Source organism: Mytilus trossulus, chromosome 8 (assembly GCF_036588685.1).
Source record: "Mytilus trossulus isolate FHL-02 chromosome 8, PNRI_Mtr1.1.1.hap1, whole genome shotgun sequence".
Classification (NCBI taxonomy): Eukaryota; Metazoa; Mollusca; class Bivalvia; order Mytilida; family Mytilidae; genus Mytilus; species Mytilus trossulus.
Genome location: NC_086380.1, coordinates 9,055,886 through 9,078,853, shown reverse-complemented (window position 1 = coordinate 9,078,853; position 22,968 = coordinate 9,055,886). Strand labels below are relative to the sequence as shown.

Below are 22,968 nucleotides of genomic sequence, written 5' to 3'. Positions count from 1 at the left end.
CGCCATGGTAAAAAGAAACAACAACCGATCTAAAGGAACAACAACAGTATACAAAACACACCAAAATAAAACATATTATACTAAAGACTTAACAAAACATTGGTGGCGACATAATTATTACTGGAAGGTTGATCAGATACTGCTCAACTGTACCATGTGTAAATAAATATCCGACGACGTCTTAATCCCCTTTGGTAACTTTCGATAAAAAAAAAGAACAGGACTGCGTTAGGGCAATTGGAACATCTTTATCTTTGAAAAAAAAGATATCCCATAACAATTAAGCAACACGTTATGGCGTCTGTATTTTTTTCGAAGGGATTATTTCAACTTTACAATTCGCAAATTGGAACACTGGGCTTAAAAGCTTCATTGTAAGCAGCTACTCTCTATCAAGTAAATCATTATAGGAAATCCACGCTCCGGAGTATCGTATCAACTGAGAGATATATACTCAATATACAGGCACTACTGAAATATGCTACATAGAAATGAGGAATTCATTGGCAATTAAAATTGTGTCTTTTGCTATAAATATTGGTATTTAACTGATCCGTGCTGTCCATTTCTAGATGCAAGTCAAGATATCGAATATACTTAATAGTTTATATTTGCCCTTTATATCAAGTTCGAATAGGTAGATGCGTTTGTCATAGTTACAAAACTTATAATCTATATAGCAGAACTTGTAGCCTAAGGATAATGATTTGCTTCTTTTCATTCTTCTGAAGAACTTCCCCTATAAAGAATTATGCCTGATTTGAATAAAGGATCAAGACGACAATAAGAGGGCACAACAATCGCCCATGGGAATACCGACCATTTATAGAAATCACGTCCTCCAAACGTAACAATTATGTTTTTCACTTCAGAATTTAAGCATCTTCAGCTATTTATCGAGTTTGTAATGTCATGAGCAACACGACGGGTGCCACATGTGGAGCAGGATATGCTTACCCTTCCGAGCACCTGAGATCATTCCCAGTTCTTGGTGGGGTTGGTGTTGTTCAGTCTCTAGTGTACTCCGTTGTTTCTTGTGTACAATTATTTGTTTGTTTGTGTGACTATTCCTGATGTTATCCGCGGTATTTGTTGGGTAATTATAATTTTTTTTTATCTTAGTTAAATTTACAGTATTTGTATAGTTAATTATCAGGAATTTAGTATTACTCATCCTGATATCAATGTGTAAGTACAGCACAGTGTCTATGCTATGGCTGTTAGACTATCAGTCCCCAAAATAATTACAAGCTTAATTATAAGAACGTCGGTACTTACATATTTTTAATTTAAAAAATCCTCAAAATTGTTTGCTTACAAATTAAGAAAGTTATTAAGAAAATAAGGTTTAAACTCACTCATGCAAAAGTTGACCATACATGATTTTGACAATGTTTTATCAAACCATGTTTAATTCACCCTTTTCTACTTTACAAATTATGCCTGTACCAAGTCAGGAATATGCAAGTTGCTGTCCATTCGTTTGATGTGCTTGAGCTTTTGATTTTGGCATGCCATTTATAACGTAAATTTAACAATTTTTACAGTATTGAATTGATCACACTCTTGGTAAACTATTAGTCCCAGAGGGTGTCATCAACTCTGTTATCATTACTCCACAAATTGTCCATTTGAATTTAAAAGTGTTATCTTTGAGCTCTGCTAGACAGCCTGTTCTAGATTTGTCTATTATTTAGTTTATTTTATAGTCAAGTATCTTTTCCACTGTTTCGGTTCTTAAACTTCCATGGCTATGAAATATTTGGTTTTGAACGTTCCTTATGAAGGTAAATCAGAAAAAATCGCACTAAACGCATCAAAATAAAGATTTGTTTGTGTGTGTGTGCGGGGGGGGGGTATCTATCTGTCTATTATTATAAATGAAATGTTATTTTGATTCCATTTTCTCTCATGAAAGTGTATTTTACATATCCTGTATTCTAAAAATCTAAAAGAAAGAAAGAATAAAGATAAGAGATGTTTATTCACATTAGTATACGATATAACATTTGATTAGAAAACTATGTGTAAAAATACTTAAAAGTATTATAATAAGAAGATGTTGTCCCTTTCTCTGTAAAATCCTGTACTTCAAAATTACGGTTTCAAATAGTTCTACAGTATAGAAATGCAGGATGTTTATAAGTGTCACGTTTTGACTTTTCGTACCACTATGCACAGTTTTAAACATATATGTATATATATATATATATATATATAATCTTATTCTGAATTTGTTTGTTGGGAATGTGGGAGTGATGTCATAATAGTTGACTGCGATTTTCGAGCAGTCAATCCAATTATCTTAGATTTATACATTTGGTATATACGTTTATTGAAAATGTAAGCTATAAAAATGTAGAGTCCTTGGAACCCATTTAAAACGGCTATCGCTTTTGATATTGGTGTTTTATTGACGAACAAATTAATAAGCAACAATATCAAGGAACAACCAGTTGTTGTGAAAAGTTTAATAAAGATGCGTATTTCTTTTTTATTTGTTTTAGAAACTGCAGATACAGCCGAATTCGAATAAATTTTCTTGTATAGTTTGTACGTCGTTATTGAATATAATATTATGTTTATGATAAATGTGATAATTAGCGGTAGCAAAACTGTCGCAATAAAGCTCTGAACATTTGAAATAAAGCATTTATTGTTATATCCATATCCAGTAAAAGTTCCTGTAGAAATTTGCAAAACGGTAATGTTTATGACTACTATGGTAGCGGCAGAGCGATAAGCGGAAGCAGTGTATATCTTAAACGTGTATTTACTTTGATTAGCTTTTAGTGTAGACGAAAGACTATCGTGTCCAAATATTCTGAACATATGAACCGTACCCATGGTAAAACATCCGAAGGTAGATAGCAAAAATAAATGAGTAATTATACCGATAACCTGACACACTGTTGTATCTGCGGCATCGACGAGAATTAATATCAAATAAAGTATATAGTATATAAGTAGAGAAAACACTAAGCTCGTAATATTCTTTCCCGGTAGAGTTTTAAGTGCTGAAAATAAACAGCATGTTACTAAAGTTGTAAACAGACACAGTACTGAAATAACAGTGCAAGTTATCATTATTGCCAAATATACAACGTCGTTTTTGTTATCTAAGTTTATAATACGATAAAAATCCTTAATCCATATTCTCAAGATTTTTTCAGAGTCTATATGATATTGATAAAATTGAAACTTTGCGTCATAGTCGTCTAAAATTATTTCATTGTCTTTTTGGGATAATCTATACTCACTTTGTGTAAATAAAACATGTCGACATATTAACAAGTTAGATATAAGAGAGCGGTTCCTATTTACATAAGCAGTAATATTTTCGAACTCTATATTTTCATCAGTTAAAATTGACTGATAATCGTATTTTACAGTTATATTCATTTCGCCCGAACTTTTCAAAAGGCGAGAAGAAAAATCTATTAGTATTTCTTCTATATCTGCAATATATTCATAACTAAATATCATAATATCAATTCGAACAAAGAAGGAAATCGATTTGGTGTTTGAAATAGAGAACATTAAATTGAAAACATTCTGTAAAATTTGTGTTATTTCTGAATGACTATATTTTGATGTTAGCACGAACGGAAACACATATGCCAGTGGTTGAGAATATAATGATGTTGGTAAATATTGTTCACAACTATCTCCTATCATTTTTTTCCTGGAAAGCAGTCAGTTTGGCGACATCTTTGCTGAAATAAAAAAAAAGTTGAAATAGTAAAATCAAATTGTATGTATTAATACCGTAACACTCGATTTGCAGTTTCCGAGAAACCGTAGTTTTGGCTGAAATAAAGGACATGTGTTATGTTTTGCCAAGGTACATACAGCAGTGCGACCCGTGTTAATGTGTCATTCGTTTATATGTGTGGGATTTTAAATACGCAACTTGTCAGAATATGCATGATCAATCTAATGATTGGTATAAGGGAAGTGACTTAAACCATACAATTAAATATTTGATGCACCAACCTAATATACAGCTATAATATATATTAAAAACTGTACTAACTGTTTTGCCTGGTCGTAAAAAAAAATAAATTCCTAGATTTCAGCTGTTTTGCATACTTTGGCTTTTTTTTATAATAAAATCATGTATGCAAACAATTTAACTATTAGCACAGAGATTAACAGTTACATATCTAGTGCATTTAAAATATTTAAAGCGTTTTTTTTACAGCCAGCAAATTTTCCCTGAAACTTTACTATTAAAGTTAACAACATGAGTGAAAACAAAAAAATATATCTGCTTACCTCTTACAATTAAAAAATAACCTGTAATTGGTGTTAAAGACGTTTTTGACATTATTTGTTTCCTATTATCATTGTCACTTCTAATCAGACAGCAAATCATAAAACATATAAAATATATTCGTTTGAATTATTACCGAGATTAAACTTCTTTTATTATGAATACCATTTTTTTAAACAAAAAAAGCAGCAGCATTTAAGTTAGATCGTTTATGTCACGCAAAAGACGAGCAAGTGTTTCTGAATACTTGTTACTTTATATAATGTTGCCATCGATTTACTCGTAAAGTCGTCGTTTGCATTTCAAGATGACGACAATAGGTTATTTAAAAGGTCAACTTCGAAAAAACGTAGCTTAATCTCAATTTGCTTGAAAAATAATTTTTAATTATGACATCATTTATAGATACCTGTCTACATAAATGTTGATCACTTAATATATTCAACAATATTGTGTCTTTGTGTTGTTAAACCCAACATATATATTTTTTAATTTACATTCCCCAATTGGATATTTTGTAAAATTTCAATATGCAAAAAACACTATTACTGTACAATAGAGTGACACATTTTTTTTCAAATGAGCATAATCATGATAATTATAAGAAATAATTTACCTTTAGAGTATCATAAATCTCGTTCATTTCACAGTCAGCAGTGAAGTATTTGCGGCTAAATATATCCCAAGTACCTGAACCTGGTAAATGAGGCGTTGGTGCAGAACAACAATTACATAAGATGTATTGTAAAGGGTACAAGTTGCGATCATCCATACAGTTAAATAAATCACAATCTAAATTTTCCTTTACATACTGGTCTATTTCTACTGGTATGCCATGTTTATAAACTAAAAAATCTTTAAGATGGGTTCCACAATCTGTAAAGTGGTAGTATGGTTTTTCACTTTGAATAACTACACCGCGAAACTGGGTTTCACAAGCCCATTGTAACTCAAACTCACTATAATGTTTACAATATGTTAAATTCTTACTGTCCTTTTTGCACAAAGTTATATTTCTATTTTGATCTTCGTTTGCAGTTAAATTGCAATGATAAGACTGAACTTTAGATAACAGTAGATTTGACATATTGTGATTGAATAAATTAAACGGAATAGGCACTTTACAATCAATCTTGTACTTCAGTTTTCTGTATTGGTTCTTGCAATTTGTTGTTGGATCTGTGAATCTACTCCCACTTTGGTAAACGTATCTCCAATCATAAACAACAATTTCATTGTACCAGTTATACGTAAAGACATCTTTTATTGATATATCTACTGTGTACATGTTTTTATTTCTCATTGTCAAGCTTTTATTCGTATTACATATGTAGCAATATATATTCTTGTAAGGAAAGGTCGTTGCAACATTAACATTATCATTACACGCCTTTTCTATATCCTTTGCATATGTTGTCCAAAGTCCAGTTTCATTGCATGAAGTGATTTGTTGTGCACTAGTCTTTTCGGGGGGATTGCACATGTGACAGAAGATGCTTTTATATGGCGGAAATGGATTATTTAGTGTTTGACAAGCAAAGTCAATATCTTTGTCGTAATTATCCAACGTCCTTGTAACATTGCAGGTTTTAATAAATTGTTCATTTGTACATGTTTTCACATTATTGTACATTGTTTTACTTGGAGCAAACGATATGATACAATTGTTCTTAAGTGCTTTTTCGGCAATGTCGTTAAGAGTGGCAAATATGTCACATTGTACATCTATCTTCCAAGGGGTAACTCTATAATATTGTTACACATAGCGCAAAACTGATTTCTAAAAGACGTATATGTCTGATCAGTTACTGGAGTATATCTTATTGAATCGTAAATATCACGTGACTTTGTACATTCGTTGAACATACTGTCATCAGTGCCATACGGGCATGTATTTACCATCTCATATTCATATCCAAAAGTTGAAATATTGTTTGTTGAATGAACAAATGCTTTCAAACATTCCGTCTTTATAAATTTCAATCCTTGCTGAGGACAACAGTTGTTGTTGATATTACAACTTCTATCGTTATAACATACTGGACACACTTCATATTCCTCTGCTATTATTGGAAAGTACATTATTTTCTTGTTATCAACGTAGTTAGGTCCACAAAGTGATGAATACTGATTTATAATATTCATCATGTTAACATTATCAAAAGTCAGTCGCGACATTATAATGGTGAAAAATATCAAAGATTCTAATAATTTGAATAGAAAATTCATCATTGACAGTCTTAGACTGTTGATTATCAAACTCCTTAAAAATATAACGGATAATTGGAATAAAACGTATTATCGTATTATAAGGGAACAAGTATATTTAGTAAGTATAAGCGTTCAAATTTTGAACATATTAATACGCCTTAAAAGTAATTTAATGAATAACAAGAAAACATTATTTTATGATCCAGTCACATATCCGACAACCGAATTACTCTACTAAAAAGGCGTCCGATTCATGTCTACAAATCACAAGAATTATGATTACTAAATTAAACACTAAATATACTAAATTGTTCGCAGAAAAGTATTTAAATCATAACAGCATATCAAAAGAGCCGAAATAGATCAGATCCGACTATACTTTACTGTATGGGTTTTCCTCATTATTGAAGACTGTACGGCGTCTTGTTATTGCTGATATACATTTCATTTGAAAACTTTTAACATTGTTGGATATATGTCTCATTATCAATCCTACACAATCCTTATTTTGTATTGAAATCTCAATGTTCGATTTACTACCATGAAAGGTTACTACATAATTTAATTATACTTGCATTTAGTGAGTTTTCCCTGTCATACTTATGTTTTCCACATGGACACACATACGCATCTTAAATAACTATAAAATAAGTGTGTTTATTCAGTACCAACTTGAGTCACTTCCGTTTTGTTTATCACAATATATTATATTTAGAAACTGTCACAGTAGTAAGACTCGTTTAAAATCATAATACTATCTGATTTATATGACGAAAATAAAGTTACGGTTAATGTACACCCTTGAAAAGGTTAGATGATTTTGCATAAACAAAAATGTATAATGTTACTGAATGCACTCATATGTAAACGTGAAATGTGTAACAATATGAATCTGTTTTCAAGCAGATATTTTGGTTGCCATATTGATAAATGTTCCCTTCCCGTTTTACCTCAACTGGCTCAAAAGGTTAGTGTGAAATTGCTATAACTTAGTATCCATCGTCTGTCGTCCGTTGTAGTCGTTTATTCTTTTTTACAACAATCTTCTTTTCTGTAACTATTGTGTCCAATTGAACAAAACATGGTTATAATCATCTTTACAGAATTACCATAAGATTGCACATTATATTTATCGGTTTTTCTTATGAATATCAAAACTGGATGAGGCTCATATAACCAAAAGAGAAATTCCAAATAGTGAATAGTATATCGGAGAACCAACCAAAACAATTATCGTAAAACAATTGAAACTTTTTTTTTGGATGAAGAAAGTATGACCAGCTGTGTTGACTTTATAACAGAATTGAAAACAATGTAAATAATCAAGAATATGCAAACTTTCCTGTTGTATTGCCGTTCACACCCTAACTCTATTATTCTATAAGTTGATTCAATGACCTTTTTAGTTTATATGTCTTAAGCATTTTTTTCTGCATAACGAGACAAAGCATTTTCCCAAGTTACACGGGCGAAATCATGTTCTGTAAAATACAAAAGCTTTTCTATGAGAAAAAGACTTTTATGAGATATTAAAAAGTGTTCAAATATTATAGTTTATTGTATTTTTCTGATCACTTGTAACTACAATACCCTTTCCATTTTCACGAATGCGACCTACCGAGTTAGACTATTAACCGGATTTGTAATAATATAAGCAACACGACGGGTGTCACATGTGGAGCAGAATCTGCTTACCCTTTCCGGAGCACTTAAGATCACTCCAAGTTTTTGGTGGGGTTCGTGTTGCTAAGTCTTTAGTTTTCTATTTTTACTTTTACCTATAGCGTTGTCAGTTTATTTTATATCTATGAGTTTAACTCTCCCTCTTGTATGTTTCGTTCCTCTTTTGTAAACATTAACGGATTTTGGATATATTAATAATAACGACGCAAAATAAGTTTTATACAGTACACCTATAATAAAAATCTACCTGTTCGTAATGTCGGATGATTTATGATATAAGTTTAGTATAATTATCTAGTTTATGTGCATGTGATCTCTGAAGGATGACGCTTTAGAAGCCTCAAATGTTCTATATTTGAAAACTGCGAATATAAATGTGCCCCATAGCCATTTTTGTCTTATGTTTTCTTCGTACATGTTTCGATTATTGCACTGGTAATGACTGTGTAAATAAAGACAACAAAAGTATACCGCTGTTTAAAAGTCATAAACTGATTGTGTTCCTCCACTGTCGCGTATTTTGTGTGTTACAATAAGTTCCGTAGTTCTTATGGAGAGAAGTTAAGGACACTTTATAATAGTGATTTGCGATATCTCTTTTATTGATTCGGAGTTTTCTATGCGAAAGAGATATTTTTCTATATTTAAAACTAGAGTTACGCCTCTTCTCACCGGTATTTACACTTCAACACAATTGTTAAAGACTTACTATTTGCTGAACTCAGATTTTATGTTATGTTTTGTAATATTTGTCAAAAAAATATAATAGAGTCAAAGCAGAGCAGTCGAGACAAAATTAACAATTGACCTGTAATTTCTCATTACATTTTTTCAACAAATTATATCCCCAAAAATAGCTATGAATGGAGTAAAAACTATCATTTACTTGAATCTTTTAGGAAATCTGATAGTCCAACGTTTACACCACTGAGTCGATGCCACTGCTGGTGGACGTTTTGTCCCCGAGGGTATCACAAGCCTAACACTTCGGTGTTGACATGATTGTCAATAATGTGGTAATTTTTATAAATTTCCTGTTCACAAAACTTTGAATTTTCGTAAAACTAAGGATTTTTTATCCCAACATATATTACCTTAGCCGTATTTGGCGCAACTTTTTGGAATTTTGGATTCTCAATGCTCTTCAACTTTGTACTTGTTTGGCTTTATGAATATTTTAATATGAGCGTCACTGATGAGTTTTATGTAGACGAAGCGCGTGTCTGGCGTACTAAATAATAATCCTGGTACTTTTGATAACTATTTACACCACTGGGTCGATGCCACTGCTGGTGGACGTTTCGTCCCCGAGGGTATCACAAACCCAGTAGTCAACACTTCGGTGTTGACACGAATGTCAATTATGTGGTAATTTTTATAGATTTCCTGTTTACAAAGCTTTGATTTTTTCGTAAAACTTAGGATTTATTTTATCCCAAGCATAGATAACTTTAGCGGTATTTGGCACAACCTTTTTGAATTTAGGATCCTCAATGCTCTTCAACTTTAGACTTGTTTGGCTTTATAAATATTTTGATATGAGCGTCACTGATGAGTCTTATATAAACAAAGCGCGCGTCTGGCGTACTAAATTATAACCATGGTACTTTTGATAACTATTCATACGAGGACACAACGAAACTCATTTGTTATTGCACTCTATCATAAAATAATATACCGAAAAACTAAACAAAGATACCGGGTTTGTAATTTTGTTTAGTATACAAAAGACTCAACGTTGAAGCACGAATAAAAAAGTAAAGTACACAGTTGGCGCGCATTTGAGGAAAAATCTGAAAGAGTTTGCAAGTATTCTATTCCTGAGACAGAAACCCAATTTGTTTATCGAACATTTCAAATTTTGTTAGCAGTAATTTTATCCGCTTTATCATATCAATAACAATAAATATCATTTGAAATAAAGTTAGAGAAATTCTAAAAATGTCATTGATCCTTCCTTTGATAAAAAGATTTAAGGTTAATGATACAGAACAACTATATTCATAGTGATAATAAATCTTAAGACATGAGCTATACAACAACACTTTTAGAAAGCAATCAAAGACAGCTCTACTTACAAACAAGATATGACATATATGACCAGCGAGCCAAACAAGATATTCATTCAAATGTTTGCGAAATACCAAATCATGGTGGTAAGAGGATGTTCGATAGAGAAAGTATATACATATAATCTTTTGGTCATTTTGAAATACTTCTTCTACGATTAAAATACTAAGTTATAACCGGACAATCTCATTGGTTTTTCGTTGTTGCATCCTATTGAGGGAAGTCATTACAATCAAACATTTGTAATATGAATTCTTTATATTTCTTAAAACTTTTAAAAAACATATTTGATAATTGACCATTTCTTGTTGTTGACTGTTTGAAGTGATACAATTATCGAACATTTTATGTGATAGTGTTTTATCAAGGATATCGATAAAGTGAACCCAACATCGCAGAAAGTAACGCATTGCTGTTCATCATATGCAGATGACGAAGGTTACTTTTTTCCTAGAAAAGAGACATTTATATTTCACTTAGCTAGTTTATACCGTATACTAATGTTTGCTACTTTTATGAGTAAGATGGAAGACCGTTTCGCTCGGTGGCAGAATTGTGAATCCGTGTACTAGGGTTATATTTTTTCACATGGACTGTTACTATGGGCCAATTTATGATACTTTCAAACCAATCATATTATTGTTTTGCATGTTGAATTTCGAGCTTGACGGTAAAAACCAATCCACTCACCTATCTTTAGTTTTTGCAACAATTGTTATATTGATATAAAAAAAAAGAATATTATTTCCTAATTTGTGATTGTCATGAGCACATCAACATTTGCCAATCGTGGTCCATAGTTCCCATCTATTAGAAGTTATGACAGCAATAAGCTCTGTTCGTGTATATAGTTTATATCTTGTATGATGGAGTTATGCCTCTTTTTCTATGTTTTAGCAATACATCAAATTAGATAGGTAATATTCAAAGATACCTTCATGTATCAATGCTTTAAGAATTTCAGAACTATTATTATGTGTCCCCTACTCTGTTATACATTTCTATATTTTGTTATATTCAAGTGACATCTAAAACGTTAAATTACCAGAACTCGGAGGAAAACTGAAAACGGAAAGTCCCTCTTGTGTTCCTGTATAGAAGGAGTTGCGCTTTAAAAAGACATAACTTAATTCAGTGTGCACGAATGTGTTTCTGCATGGAGGGAGTTGTGGAATAAACAGATATTACCGAAGTAATGCTCATGAAATGTGTTACTGTATGAAAGGAGTTACAGTTTAAACGGATGATATCAATTTCACTGATCATAGCATGTGTTGCTGGCGAAAGTTGCAATATAAAAGGGTTTTCACAATTTTAGCACTGTTACCAAGATTTCTTAAAGGGATTTCAAGCATGAGTAGTTTTGACCGATGTAAGGGCCCCTGACAAGTATTCTTTAAAGGAGTGGCAGTATGAATGGATTTTTACGATTTCAGTACTCGTGATATGAGTTTCTGAAAGAGGTATAAACTGATCTTACCAATTGCAGTGTTCATGACAAGAGTTTTTTTAGATACACATTTACTAAACACACTAAATGATGTAAGTGGCAAGCTTTCAACATAAAAAACATCGTTAGAAAAGGACCTAAGAATTAAAATTCGTCAAAGAATATCGTTGACCTGGAGAAGAGACTACAATGTATTTCCTTAGATGATAAAAAAATAATATAACTTATGAACCATATAATAAACTTATCAGCTTATGGTACACTCGACGCCTTCAGTTGAATTATAATACAATTCATTGTCAACAAATACGATTGTAGAACCCGCATTTTCTGGAATAAGTAAAAGAGTAGAAAGATAAGGTTTGATTGATCAGTTCACCAGAAAATCAACGGCATGATTAATGTACAAACAATGTCGATTTTGTTTAAAGGCGTCCATCCTACCCTAACCTGTGACAGTGGTGTAGCAGTACAATAATAAACCCTAAAAATCAGTTTGAAGGGTTTTACTTATCAGACGAGTAAGTTTTGTTAGCTAAGATTAAAGCCAAAGTATTAACAGCATCAAAACTAATAGAGACAAAAGAAAAGCAATAAAATCTTCTCTGTCAAGTATCAAGAAAAAATTCTTAATTTAAGTGTAGTTACATAATTTAAATTCTATGAGATTTCGAGTCAAAATTGCGCTACTTTATTTTCAGTACAATATCATAATTAACATATAAGTTTATTTAAAATCACACACGTACCAATTCCTATGTTCGAGTCAAACGGTAGGCTGGACAACCGGTACGCAGTAAACCCGCTGCAGATGAGATCTTTTGATCGTTGAAACGCATGTGTAGATCAAATATATGAGACGCTTGTTCCTGGATAAAACCTCCAGAACAGAATCAGAACAGCCATAATCATTCACGGTTACTTTGTCCGAGGGAATTGCAACACTTTAAGCTATGGAAGTGCAAGTCTGTATATGGCATTGCTATTACGACATGTGTTAAAAATCGAATCATAAATGAACATTTAACTGGCATATTGTCAAGTTTTCATGTCAGAATGCAACATTTTGACTAATGGAGGTTTTCATATTTGAATATGGGTCTTCATTTAAAAAAAATTACATCCAAAACCTCTCCATTTCAAAAACTCATAACTTGAGATTAATTATGACTTGTTAACGATATTATTACATTTATAGGATATCCATTGGGTACTTTTGTTTAGAACTTCAATGTTTTGGTCTACTTTTTTTTTAATTTCCAAGAAAAAATAAAATACGATGAATTTCATCATACATAATATACATGGTTAGGACTCCCTTAAGTAAAGTTGATGTTAGATGCATTTGTCCGTCATTTAATTCATTTTTGTCACTATTTCTACCTATTTATGTCGATACATAGACAGAAAAATACAGTTGCTATTCATTCGTTTGATGTGTTTGAGCTTTTGATTTTGTCATTTGATTAGAAACATTCTACTTTGAATATCCTTAGAGTTCGGTATTCTCTATATTCTAATATTCTTTTCTTTTAAAGAAACTTTGGACAAACACCAAATGTATGGCATACATATGCGTCAAATTAAATGCTTTTATGTTTGTAAAAATTTCAAATTAACGTCATTAAAGATCGCTTATAAAGAAATAAGTGTAAAAACTAGGAAAATAGTTCGGTAGTACAGTTCCGCATTAGTTGTGTGTGCAAATTTCCTTTTCAAAATGATTTTAGAATTTGGACTATAACTTCTCTTGAAGACATGTGTTCCAAATTGACTACAAACAAGAAAAGTTTTCAACTGAAACATTCTTTGACTATACCAACTTAAGAAAAAAAACAATTTGAATGTTGACTGTTGAATATTGAACCAACTTGACATCCGTTACCAACTTTGGTATAAAAATATAACTCAGCTTATAGAACTTATTTAGATTAAGACGTTAAAACAAAGCGTCTAAAATCTGTAGACAGAATTAGATTTACACAGTAATTTTACAATTTCTGAGAAAAAATATTTCATGAATTACTTAGAATTATTTGCATTGTTGAAATACATCCTGTGTTCCCGTGGCTAGAATATTTCGAACCATGAATAAGAAGACACTTATAAGTAACTACACGTGAATTGCTCATAATAACTTGTAACAAACCATGAAGTCATGTTAGCACGACCCGACTGCAATATTAAATAACACGTAACCACGCGTAATAATCCATAAACAATCCGCGAATAAATCTTAAACTAACCGTAGCTAATTGTAATAAATCATTTTCGGCTTTGAAAAAGCAGTTTACATTGAGCTACGCGTTGCTAGCGGTTTACGTACGGTTTACGATACTTACGTATTTTTGCGATCGACTATGAATTTGCGATCCAAGGACTTGTTCGTAAAATCCTTGAATATGAAGGGGTATAGAGAGGTTATCAGGTTGTTTCAAGTGTACATATTCATGTTTGACAAAAGTTTGTTAATTTCTCGTTAGTCGACTGCTCATTAAGGAGGCTCCTGGGTATAAACGATTTTTTTTTCTAATATAGGATTCCGCTATATTTTTTCATAAATGAACTTTATCATATACTTAAAAGAAAAATGAAATAAAAAAATGGGGTCACCGTTCATTTAAGCTAAAATCTGCCTCTAGAAGAAGCATGCATTTTTGTTAATGTCCTTTTTTTCTGTTGAACTAATAGGAGAAAAAGAGGAAATATCGAAATAAAAAAAATACTTAATATAAGAAATCGCTTAAATTTTACAATTATTTAGTTTAGGTACAGTTTATTTGAAAACAATAATAAAAAATGTAGGTCACCGATGAGTTAAAAAAAATATTTCAAATTTAAGGCCAAAAAATGGCATTTTTGCACCAAAGGAAGATAATTTTGAGCTTTTTCAATTTTTAAAGTCATCTGGGGCCAAATAAAATCATTTTATGGGGTTGTTTTTTGTCCCATATCTTAAAGTAACAACTAATAGTGTAATAGATAAAATATGTAATGATAAAATAAAGGTTTATTTTTTGGCTAAAATTTTTGTACCCACGAGCCACCTTAAACTTATACTAACACCATGTGATTCGTTCATTAATAATCACCATTTACAACTCAAAACATTACCCATATTCGGAAAACTTGTGTGTGCAGTTAAGCGGTAAAAAAGAGTAAGAGTACCAGAAAATATTCAACAATGATATTTCGAATATGTACAATTCGCTCACACACAAAGAAATATTTGAAACGATCGATAGAACCTGCTTAAAAATGCTTGAAATAAGATATACTTTACCTCTTCTACCTAAGAATAAAATTTTAGAATTTTCCAATTTCGTGCTAACAAATAATAAATTTGAATTGAATGATATAATATTCAAATCGAGTATAAAAACAGAGATGTGAGATAACTATTGGAAACCAAATGAGTCTTAGTTTCTCTGATATTAGAGTGTTTGAAATAATTTCAAAAATGCTTGAAATATAACCGTTCAAAACAATATAACTCATTTTATATTAAATCGGGACTTTGTCCTAAATAATTGTATTCCAATAGAAAGAATCTTTTAGTTTTTGTGGACATCGCTAATACTATACACCCATTACTTTGATTTACACATGAGATGATCATCGCAAATTAAACAGTCTCTAGACATAACTGTCTTCAAAGGTGAACGATGGTGTGTGGGGAAGGGGGGGTTCAGACATCAAACTATATAAAAAAAAACGACTGATCATTTTCAAAAACTGAAAAAACGAACATCATTCTACCCTGCATCAGTTTTCAAAGGATTTATTACTGCAGAAACTTCACATTATATTATTTTGCCATAACCTGAAAGTCTGCTCTATTGTTGGGTTGTTGTCGATTTGACAACTTCACCATTTCCTTTCTCAATGTTATTCAAGAAAGAAGTGCTTTTTATGGCTTATAGTTAAAAAAGAGGGGAAAATAAACGTTATAAATAACAAAACAACAACATAAAACTTCAAGGTAGAGAAAAAAAAGGAAACAATTTAGAACTTTTACACAGTTGTCGTATTCGAATCAGAGAAATCAAACTAGAACTATTTTACATATTACGAGAAAGGAAACATACAGGCAAGGAATAGTTCCCGTCGACATGGAACCTATCAATTATTGATAATTGTAATTATTTGGAAAACAAAATGGTCTGGAATGCAGTTTTTTTAATCAACAGCATTGTTCAATACTAGATATAAATAAAGTAATATTCTATGATTCGCTGTTTTACGTAATGCCGATTAACCAATTGAAAACTGTACCTATATGCCTTATGTTAAGTCCAGATTTGAGTATTCGTATTGTCATATTAGAAAGTCATTGTGATTAAAATACTACAATGGGGAACAATGTGACAATTATTGAGTTTACTAGTGTCAATCCAGTGATTAATACCCGTGTATATAGCAAAGTCCTAAATACACCGTTTGGTGGTGCACCTGTAAGATGATGCACTTACAGATAAGATAATAGGTAACAGGTGACTATTCTATTGGTATCGGTATCGGATTCGACCCGGAACTTGTTAATCATTGGCAATATTAGTTATGTGGAAAACAAAAGGGCCTTATAAGTGGTGTAATTTTTAATCAACACCATTGTCCTGTATAAGCTATTATATAAAGATGAATTCTTTGATTTGTCGTTTTTACCCAATGACGGCTGATGAGTTTGACCTCGTTATTTCAGTATCATAGATAGTTAGCTACATCTGATGTCGGCATAGTGAGAATTGATCCATACAGGAGGATGAAATTTGGCAGACATCGTGCGTCAATTCAGAGATTATAAAGTTTTGGTAACTTTTCAGAACATAACTTCGCATTTTAGATGCATGGAAAACAATCACGTATTTTAGACCTTCTACAGTTGGGAACCTGATAAACTGACTGTCATCTAATGACTATTTATACATGTTATATGTTTACCTGGGATAACGGTTTTTACATGTAGCAAGTCAACATTACAGTTCATATATCAGTTACTACGTATCGAATATTCAAAGGTGAACAATCAGTATTTACGACGAAACAAAAACAGTTACAGACAAATGTAAGTACATCAAAGCGAAACAGGAAGTTATTCAACCGCTCGGGAATCAATTTTAAGTTAACTGATTACACATTTCGATATCTAAATTTAGATATTTTTGTTATTAAAAAACCGGCGGGCTCCACCAAAACGAAACTACTATTCTGTTTTTTAGAAATCATAGTACAGTATTATAATCTTAAACAGGTACGTCGTGGATTAAGCATACATAAAGATACTAAGATTTTAGCATGGTAAGTGGGATTGGTATTTATGTCGCAAAGATAACATTCATAAGATCTAAAGGATAAGTAAAAAAATAAAATCCCGTAACAAAAAAGAGTGACAATGTCAGACAAAAATAAATAAATAACAAAACACAAGGCCACATGTAGTTTCTGAGTACACGTACCATGCTTTATTTCTAAAAGTCTTGTCTTTGGTATGATTGTCAAAATGAATGTTTTACTGGTCGATGTGCGTTTTGACTATCCAAGACCAATCAATATATGGTAGAAATATAGGTGTTACTATTACGTGGAAGTTTTAAAAGGTCATATTTGAGATTGCTTACATTAAACCAGCCGTGCTGGATAAATATTTTGTACGTTGTTTTCGTGAAGTATCTACTCTGATGTCTCTCAGAATCCAGAACACAATTATAACATTGATGAACCATAAATTATTTACACAAATTTCCTTCAGCTTGAAATGATTTGCTTTCTTAAAGTTCTGTGATAAATATATATAATTTCTGCATGGCAACTATTCTAAGTGAATGTCAATTAGTCTGATTTTATTTCCAGTATCCTGTTTACATGTATATCTCAACACATTTGTTTTCATGTTCACCGTAATGTGTATACATTTACCAGTCTGTCTGTGTCCCCAAATCTTTCATACTGTTCACATATCTGTCTGTATAACGATATATGTTTAAGGACATCAGTTATTCGACATTTGTCACTCTTTTTGGTCTTTTGGAAATTGCTATTTGTGCTGTATTTAGACTCCTCTATAGCAAAATTTGTTACATGCACAAGTTTAAAAATTCCGTTTTTTTTATCCAACGCCATCAAAAATTTGAACGCTGGTTTCAATATAGACTAGCTTATATTTATGTGCTTTGGGCTTGTATCATATTTTCTTCCGAGAGTTTATTTAATCCGTTCATCCTGTATTGACTCTTTAAAATTCAAGAGTCTATCCTAAATGGAGGTAAATTAAATGGCCTTCCAAATACTTTTCGACCTTTGATACACTGCAGCACCAATCGCTTAGCCTCATGTCCAGCGCTGTAGACCACTCGGCCACATCCGCTAAATAAAAATAATACCTTCAATAGTCGAAGTGTTACCTTGTCACGGAAGGCGAATCTAGAGATAGCCATAAGATATGTGTTATGCAATTTTAGATAAATATATATCTCTGATATTTCGAATGAAATTTCAGTCACATTTTTATTGTTTTTCAGTAGTGTTTTTTCTGCTTCTTGTATTTCTTGAACAATTATGTCCCGCCCGTTACCTTTTTTTTATTTTATTTTATCATGTTTATTTATTTTTTTAAATTTACATTGGTTGACAATGTATAATATTTCGCAATACCAATGTCAAAAGCACGCTCTCTTGGAAGTTCAGTTTCATTACTTTTCGTGCTTGTTATGAGACGATATTTCAGGGGTTTCGATTGTTTAACTCATAAAACGATTATATTCCATTTAAACCTGAGAAAGAGTGGTTAATCTACTTCTAGCAATGTTTATCGTTTATTATATATTATGATGCAATATTATTTATAACGCAGAGTAATTAAATTGTAAATCTTAGTGATTATCCCTATGAGAATAGATCACGTTTTCCCAATCGGTCTAACATTAAAGCTGCCATCTTGAATGGAAAGAGAGAATTTCGACAAGGGTTAAGTTGTCATTTTTTTTCAATTTGGAACATAATTAAGGGAGTGTTCTTAATTAATGATTAATTGTGATAATTAATAATATAATTAATTATAAAAATTATTTATCAAATTCCTAATCAGTATTTAATGTTGATCACTGTCAGAGTCTAACATATTATTGATTTATCTCTCTCCTCTTGTAAGGCTGTAAAAATTGGAACAAGGGTGATAACAAATCAATTAATCAAAACAATTGTTGATGACCAGTAGAAAAATAAATAGTATTTAAGCATGTGTATAGCAAAACAATACGTGTGCAACGTATTCAAAGTTTCCAAAATAGTTTTTCTCAATTTTGCTTTATTCTAGGTGACCTACTAAATGAATCGTTCATTCAATGTTTACATGGGTATAAATATATTTTTATGTAAATGTTATTTTTATTAACAGTATAGAGAAAACGGCACTATGTATTCTGCCATAGGTGACAAAACTAACATTTTCTTAACATGCTGATTTACCTCTTTCTCTACTTCTTTCAGATAAGGCGTAATAAACAACCTGTATGCAACTATATCTTATCTTATTTAAAATGAATAATAAAAAGTTCCATTCAAACAGTTAAAAATGACAGTTCCATTCAATTTGTGTTCATTTTATCAAAAATTTACAACATAAGCACAAACTCAAGATTTGTCATACTAATCTCCATTCCATTCTTTAGTATATGCCATATTGTGGTTCAAAATTTCAGTGCTGGTTATAAAATTCATTTTTCTGTATTGAGATGATAAAAACATGGATATTAGACAATTAAAAAATTTAATCTGCAAAATACTCAGCTGTAACGTTGCCTTTGTTGCCTGTATTAATACATGAACAAGCTGAATTGTGTCCCTTGGGAGTATTAAGTTCTTTCATACAGTACAAAATGACAAATTATATATGCCTGATATAATAAAAGATAGAGACTACAAAATGAAGCACTTTTGAAATGTTTGCTGCATAAATTGCCAACAATGTGTTTTTTTCGTTTATTCGTTTAAGTTCAGATAAGTAGTGGAATCCATCAATTTATTTATCGTTGACATCTTTGATCTGATATTGCCGTGAAAAAAATATTTCTAAACGATGTAAGTCTAACTCGCCTTTTTTATCTTTTGATTTACGTAGCCATAAATGCTTTGAAAGCACATCAATGACTACCAATACGTATTTATATTCTTTATTGTATTTTGAAAACTTCACCATATCCATAATGACCATTGGCATCTATGCCGGCAACGACGATTTCTATTATATTCTGTGGTCTTCTTAATGGTCGTTGTAAACTGTATGGTTCCTGGCTTTGTAACCATTTCTGTATCTTATATTAACTAATTTTGAGTGTCCAATCTTTTTGTACATATTTATAATGTTTGTCTGGTCCCGAAAAACTAGAAGGATTTGACGGAATGTAGTAGATTTCCCTCAGATACTTCTCCCATGCCAAAATGTTTTTTGGGGTTTTCTTTTGCGTTAACACCCTGAAGCATTCACGCTTATATATTGGAGCGGTTTGAAGGTGTTGTTGGGCCACTCAATATCTCTCGGCCGGAAGTCTGAATAAATTTATTCTCGAAAGTATTCGATCATTTATATAGGTAGTTATCTACGTCTTTGATACGGTCCTCTATGGCCAGAGTATCACATGACATTGTATATTCAACAATCAAAGTAAATTGAAAAGTGAAACACTAAAGACTAAGTTGCAGACAATAAATCGGTTAAATATTAGAACCTAATTGCCTTTTCACAAAACATATGTGTGTTTAATAATGTGAATTTTTATAAGTGCTTTGATGTGAAAGTTTATAAACCAGTATAGTGACAACGCAATTATATTTGTTTTACAACGAGCCCTGTACACTGTGTGTACATGTAGCTAGGTCAATTATAACGTTGTATTATAACATATTAATTATTTATAAAGATTTAACCACGTGATATTGTGTATTTTCATAAGAGACTTAGGAGAGAACATTCAGGTTTAAATATTTATATTATATCAGAAAACAGAAAGATAATATTTTTATCAAAAATATTTAATTGAATTAATTTAGTAATACCCAAAGAAATTAATACAAAATATCTACTGTATTTATGTTTCTGTAAAATTGACAATAACTGAAGTCAGATAATTTCAGAGTTGCAATTAAGAAACAATTGTGTTATATGACAAGATATTCTGCTATTTTTGTATTTTAAATATTTATTAGTTAGAAACATCAATATTAAGTCTGAATAAATCCTTGCATCCTACAAAAAATGTTGATAAACAATATCCATCATATTTCTACGTTAATTATTTTTACCGTTTAAGAAAGATTGTATAAGTAATTGTTATGTGTCTTTTTGTATTGTAATTAATAAATCCATCAATCGGAAAGTAAAATAAATTAATTAAATATTTAAATTCTAAACAGTCGTGAATATAAACATCTGTGTGTTTTACATTCACAAAGATTTTTTATTATAACATTTCAACTCTCGTTTTGTTTGTTTGATTTAATAGTTCAACCTTATAGCATCTACGTATTTGTACTATGAACCGGTTTTGATAATTGTAATCACTGTGTTGACCAACTATCCTTCTTATGTTGTACTGTTATACCACTGTCCCAGGTTAGGGGAGGGTTGGGATCCAGCTAACATGTTTAACCCCGCCCCATTATTTAATCATGTGCCTGTCCAAAGTCAGGAGACTGTAATTCAGTGGTTGTCGTTTGTTTATGTGTTACATATATTTGTTTTTCGTTCATATTTTTTTATATAAATATGGCCGTAAGTTTTCTCGTTTGAATTGTTTAATATTGTCTTATCGGGGCCTTTTATAGCGGTATGAGCTTTGCTCATTGTTGAAGGCCGTACAGTGACCTATAGTGGTTAATGTCTGTGTCATGCTGGTCTCTTGTTAACAATTGTCTCATTGGCAATCATACCACATCTTCTTTTTTTTATATCCTACACAACTTCATTCATTCACATTATAGATCACATTTCAAACGCACACTATCGGTTTGCGTTCTCAATCATTCCGTTCAAAATGTCAATGATTCTGGAGTCAAAACACTTGAGGTAGGTAATTTGACATTTGAATTCAACTATAAGATTGATCATATATGTGGTGACGCAAATGCGTATTCTTTTCCTGAGAATCAGTGCGTATGTTCTCTATTTACTATTTCGTGTGCTAAAATACCACTTGCATGCAATAATATTAATTTCAATCATAAAAGCGCATTTTCGTTTTTCTTATCTAAATTCAGGACAGTAAGAGCTTGACATCTGACTTTCAAGCATGGTCATCATTACTACGGTATTCTGATCTCTAGCTCTTTCTCTTTTATCTATTTACACCACTGGGTCGATGCCACTGCTGGTGGTCGTTACGTCCCCGAGGGTATCACAAGCCCAGTAGTCAAGGATTTTCATATTCCAGGCATAGATTATCTTAGCCGTATTTGGCACAACATTTTGGAAATTTGGAACCTCAATGCTTTTTAACTTTGTACTTATTTGGCTTTATAAATATTTTGATATGAGCGTCACTGATGATTCTTGTGTAGACGAAAAGCGCGTCTGGCGAACTAAATTAAAATCCTGGTACCTTTGATAACTATTTACACCACTGGGTCGATGCCACTGCTGGTGGACGTTTCGTCCCCGGGGGTATCACAAGCCCAGTAGTCAACTTTTTGGCGTCACCATAAATATCAATAATGTGGTAATTTTTATAAACTTCCTGTTTACAAAACTTTTAATTTTTCGAAAAACTAAGGATTTTCTTATCCCAGGCAAAGATTACCTTACCCGTATTTGGCATAACTATTTGGGATTTCGGATCCACAATGCTCTTCAACTTTGTACTTGTTTGGCTTTAGAAACATTTTGATATAAGCGTCACTGATGATTCTTGTTTTGAAGAAACGCGCGTCTGGCGAACTTAATTATAATCCTGGTACCTTTGATAAAAATTTACACCACTGGGTCGATGCCATTGCTGGTGGACGTTTCGTCCCCGAGGGTATCACCAGCCCACACTACAAAAGTCAAAAAGTATGAAAAGACCAGTTTTTGTCTTGATTTGCATGAACTTTTACTTGACATTCTCCAAAAGTATGACTCGTGTCTTAATTTTTCTTGACAAATTCTCATGTATATCAAATTTGTATGAAATTTACTTGACATATTCTTGACATTCTGAATATGGTCTTAAAATTTCTTGACAAACTCTTAACATTTGCATACTGTCTTGTAATTTCGCGACATATTCTCGACATTCTTAATCTTTCT

The 22,968-nt window shown here is 31.6% G+C and overlaps 1 protein-coding gene across 1 annotated transcript; it reads right to left on the bottom strand.

Moving 5' to 3' along the window:
• Nucleotides 1-2,202: 2,202 nt before the first annotated feature.
• Nucleotides 2,203-6,572, bottom strand: LOC134728248 (adhesion G protein-coupled receptor E2-like). Its single transcript, XM_063592789.1, has 2 exons — nt 4,893-6,572; nt 2,203-3,716 (listed from the first exon to the last, which is right to left on the bottom strand). Exon 2 carries the CDS (start codon nt 3,676-3,678, stop codon nt 2,224-2,226), a length of 1,455 nt encoding a protein of 484 aa, XP_063448859.1. The 5' UTR covers nt 3,679-3,716; nt 4,893-6,572; the 3' UTR covers nt 2,203-2,223.
• Nucleotides 6,573-22,968: the final 16,396 nt, after the last annotated feature.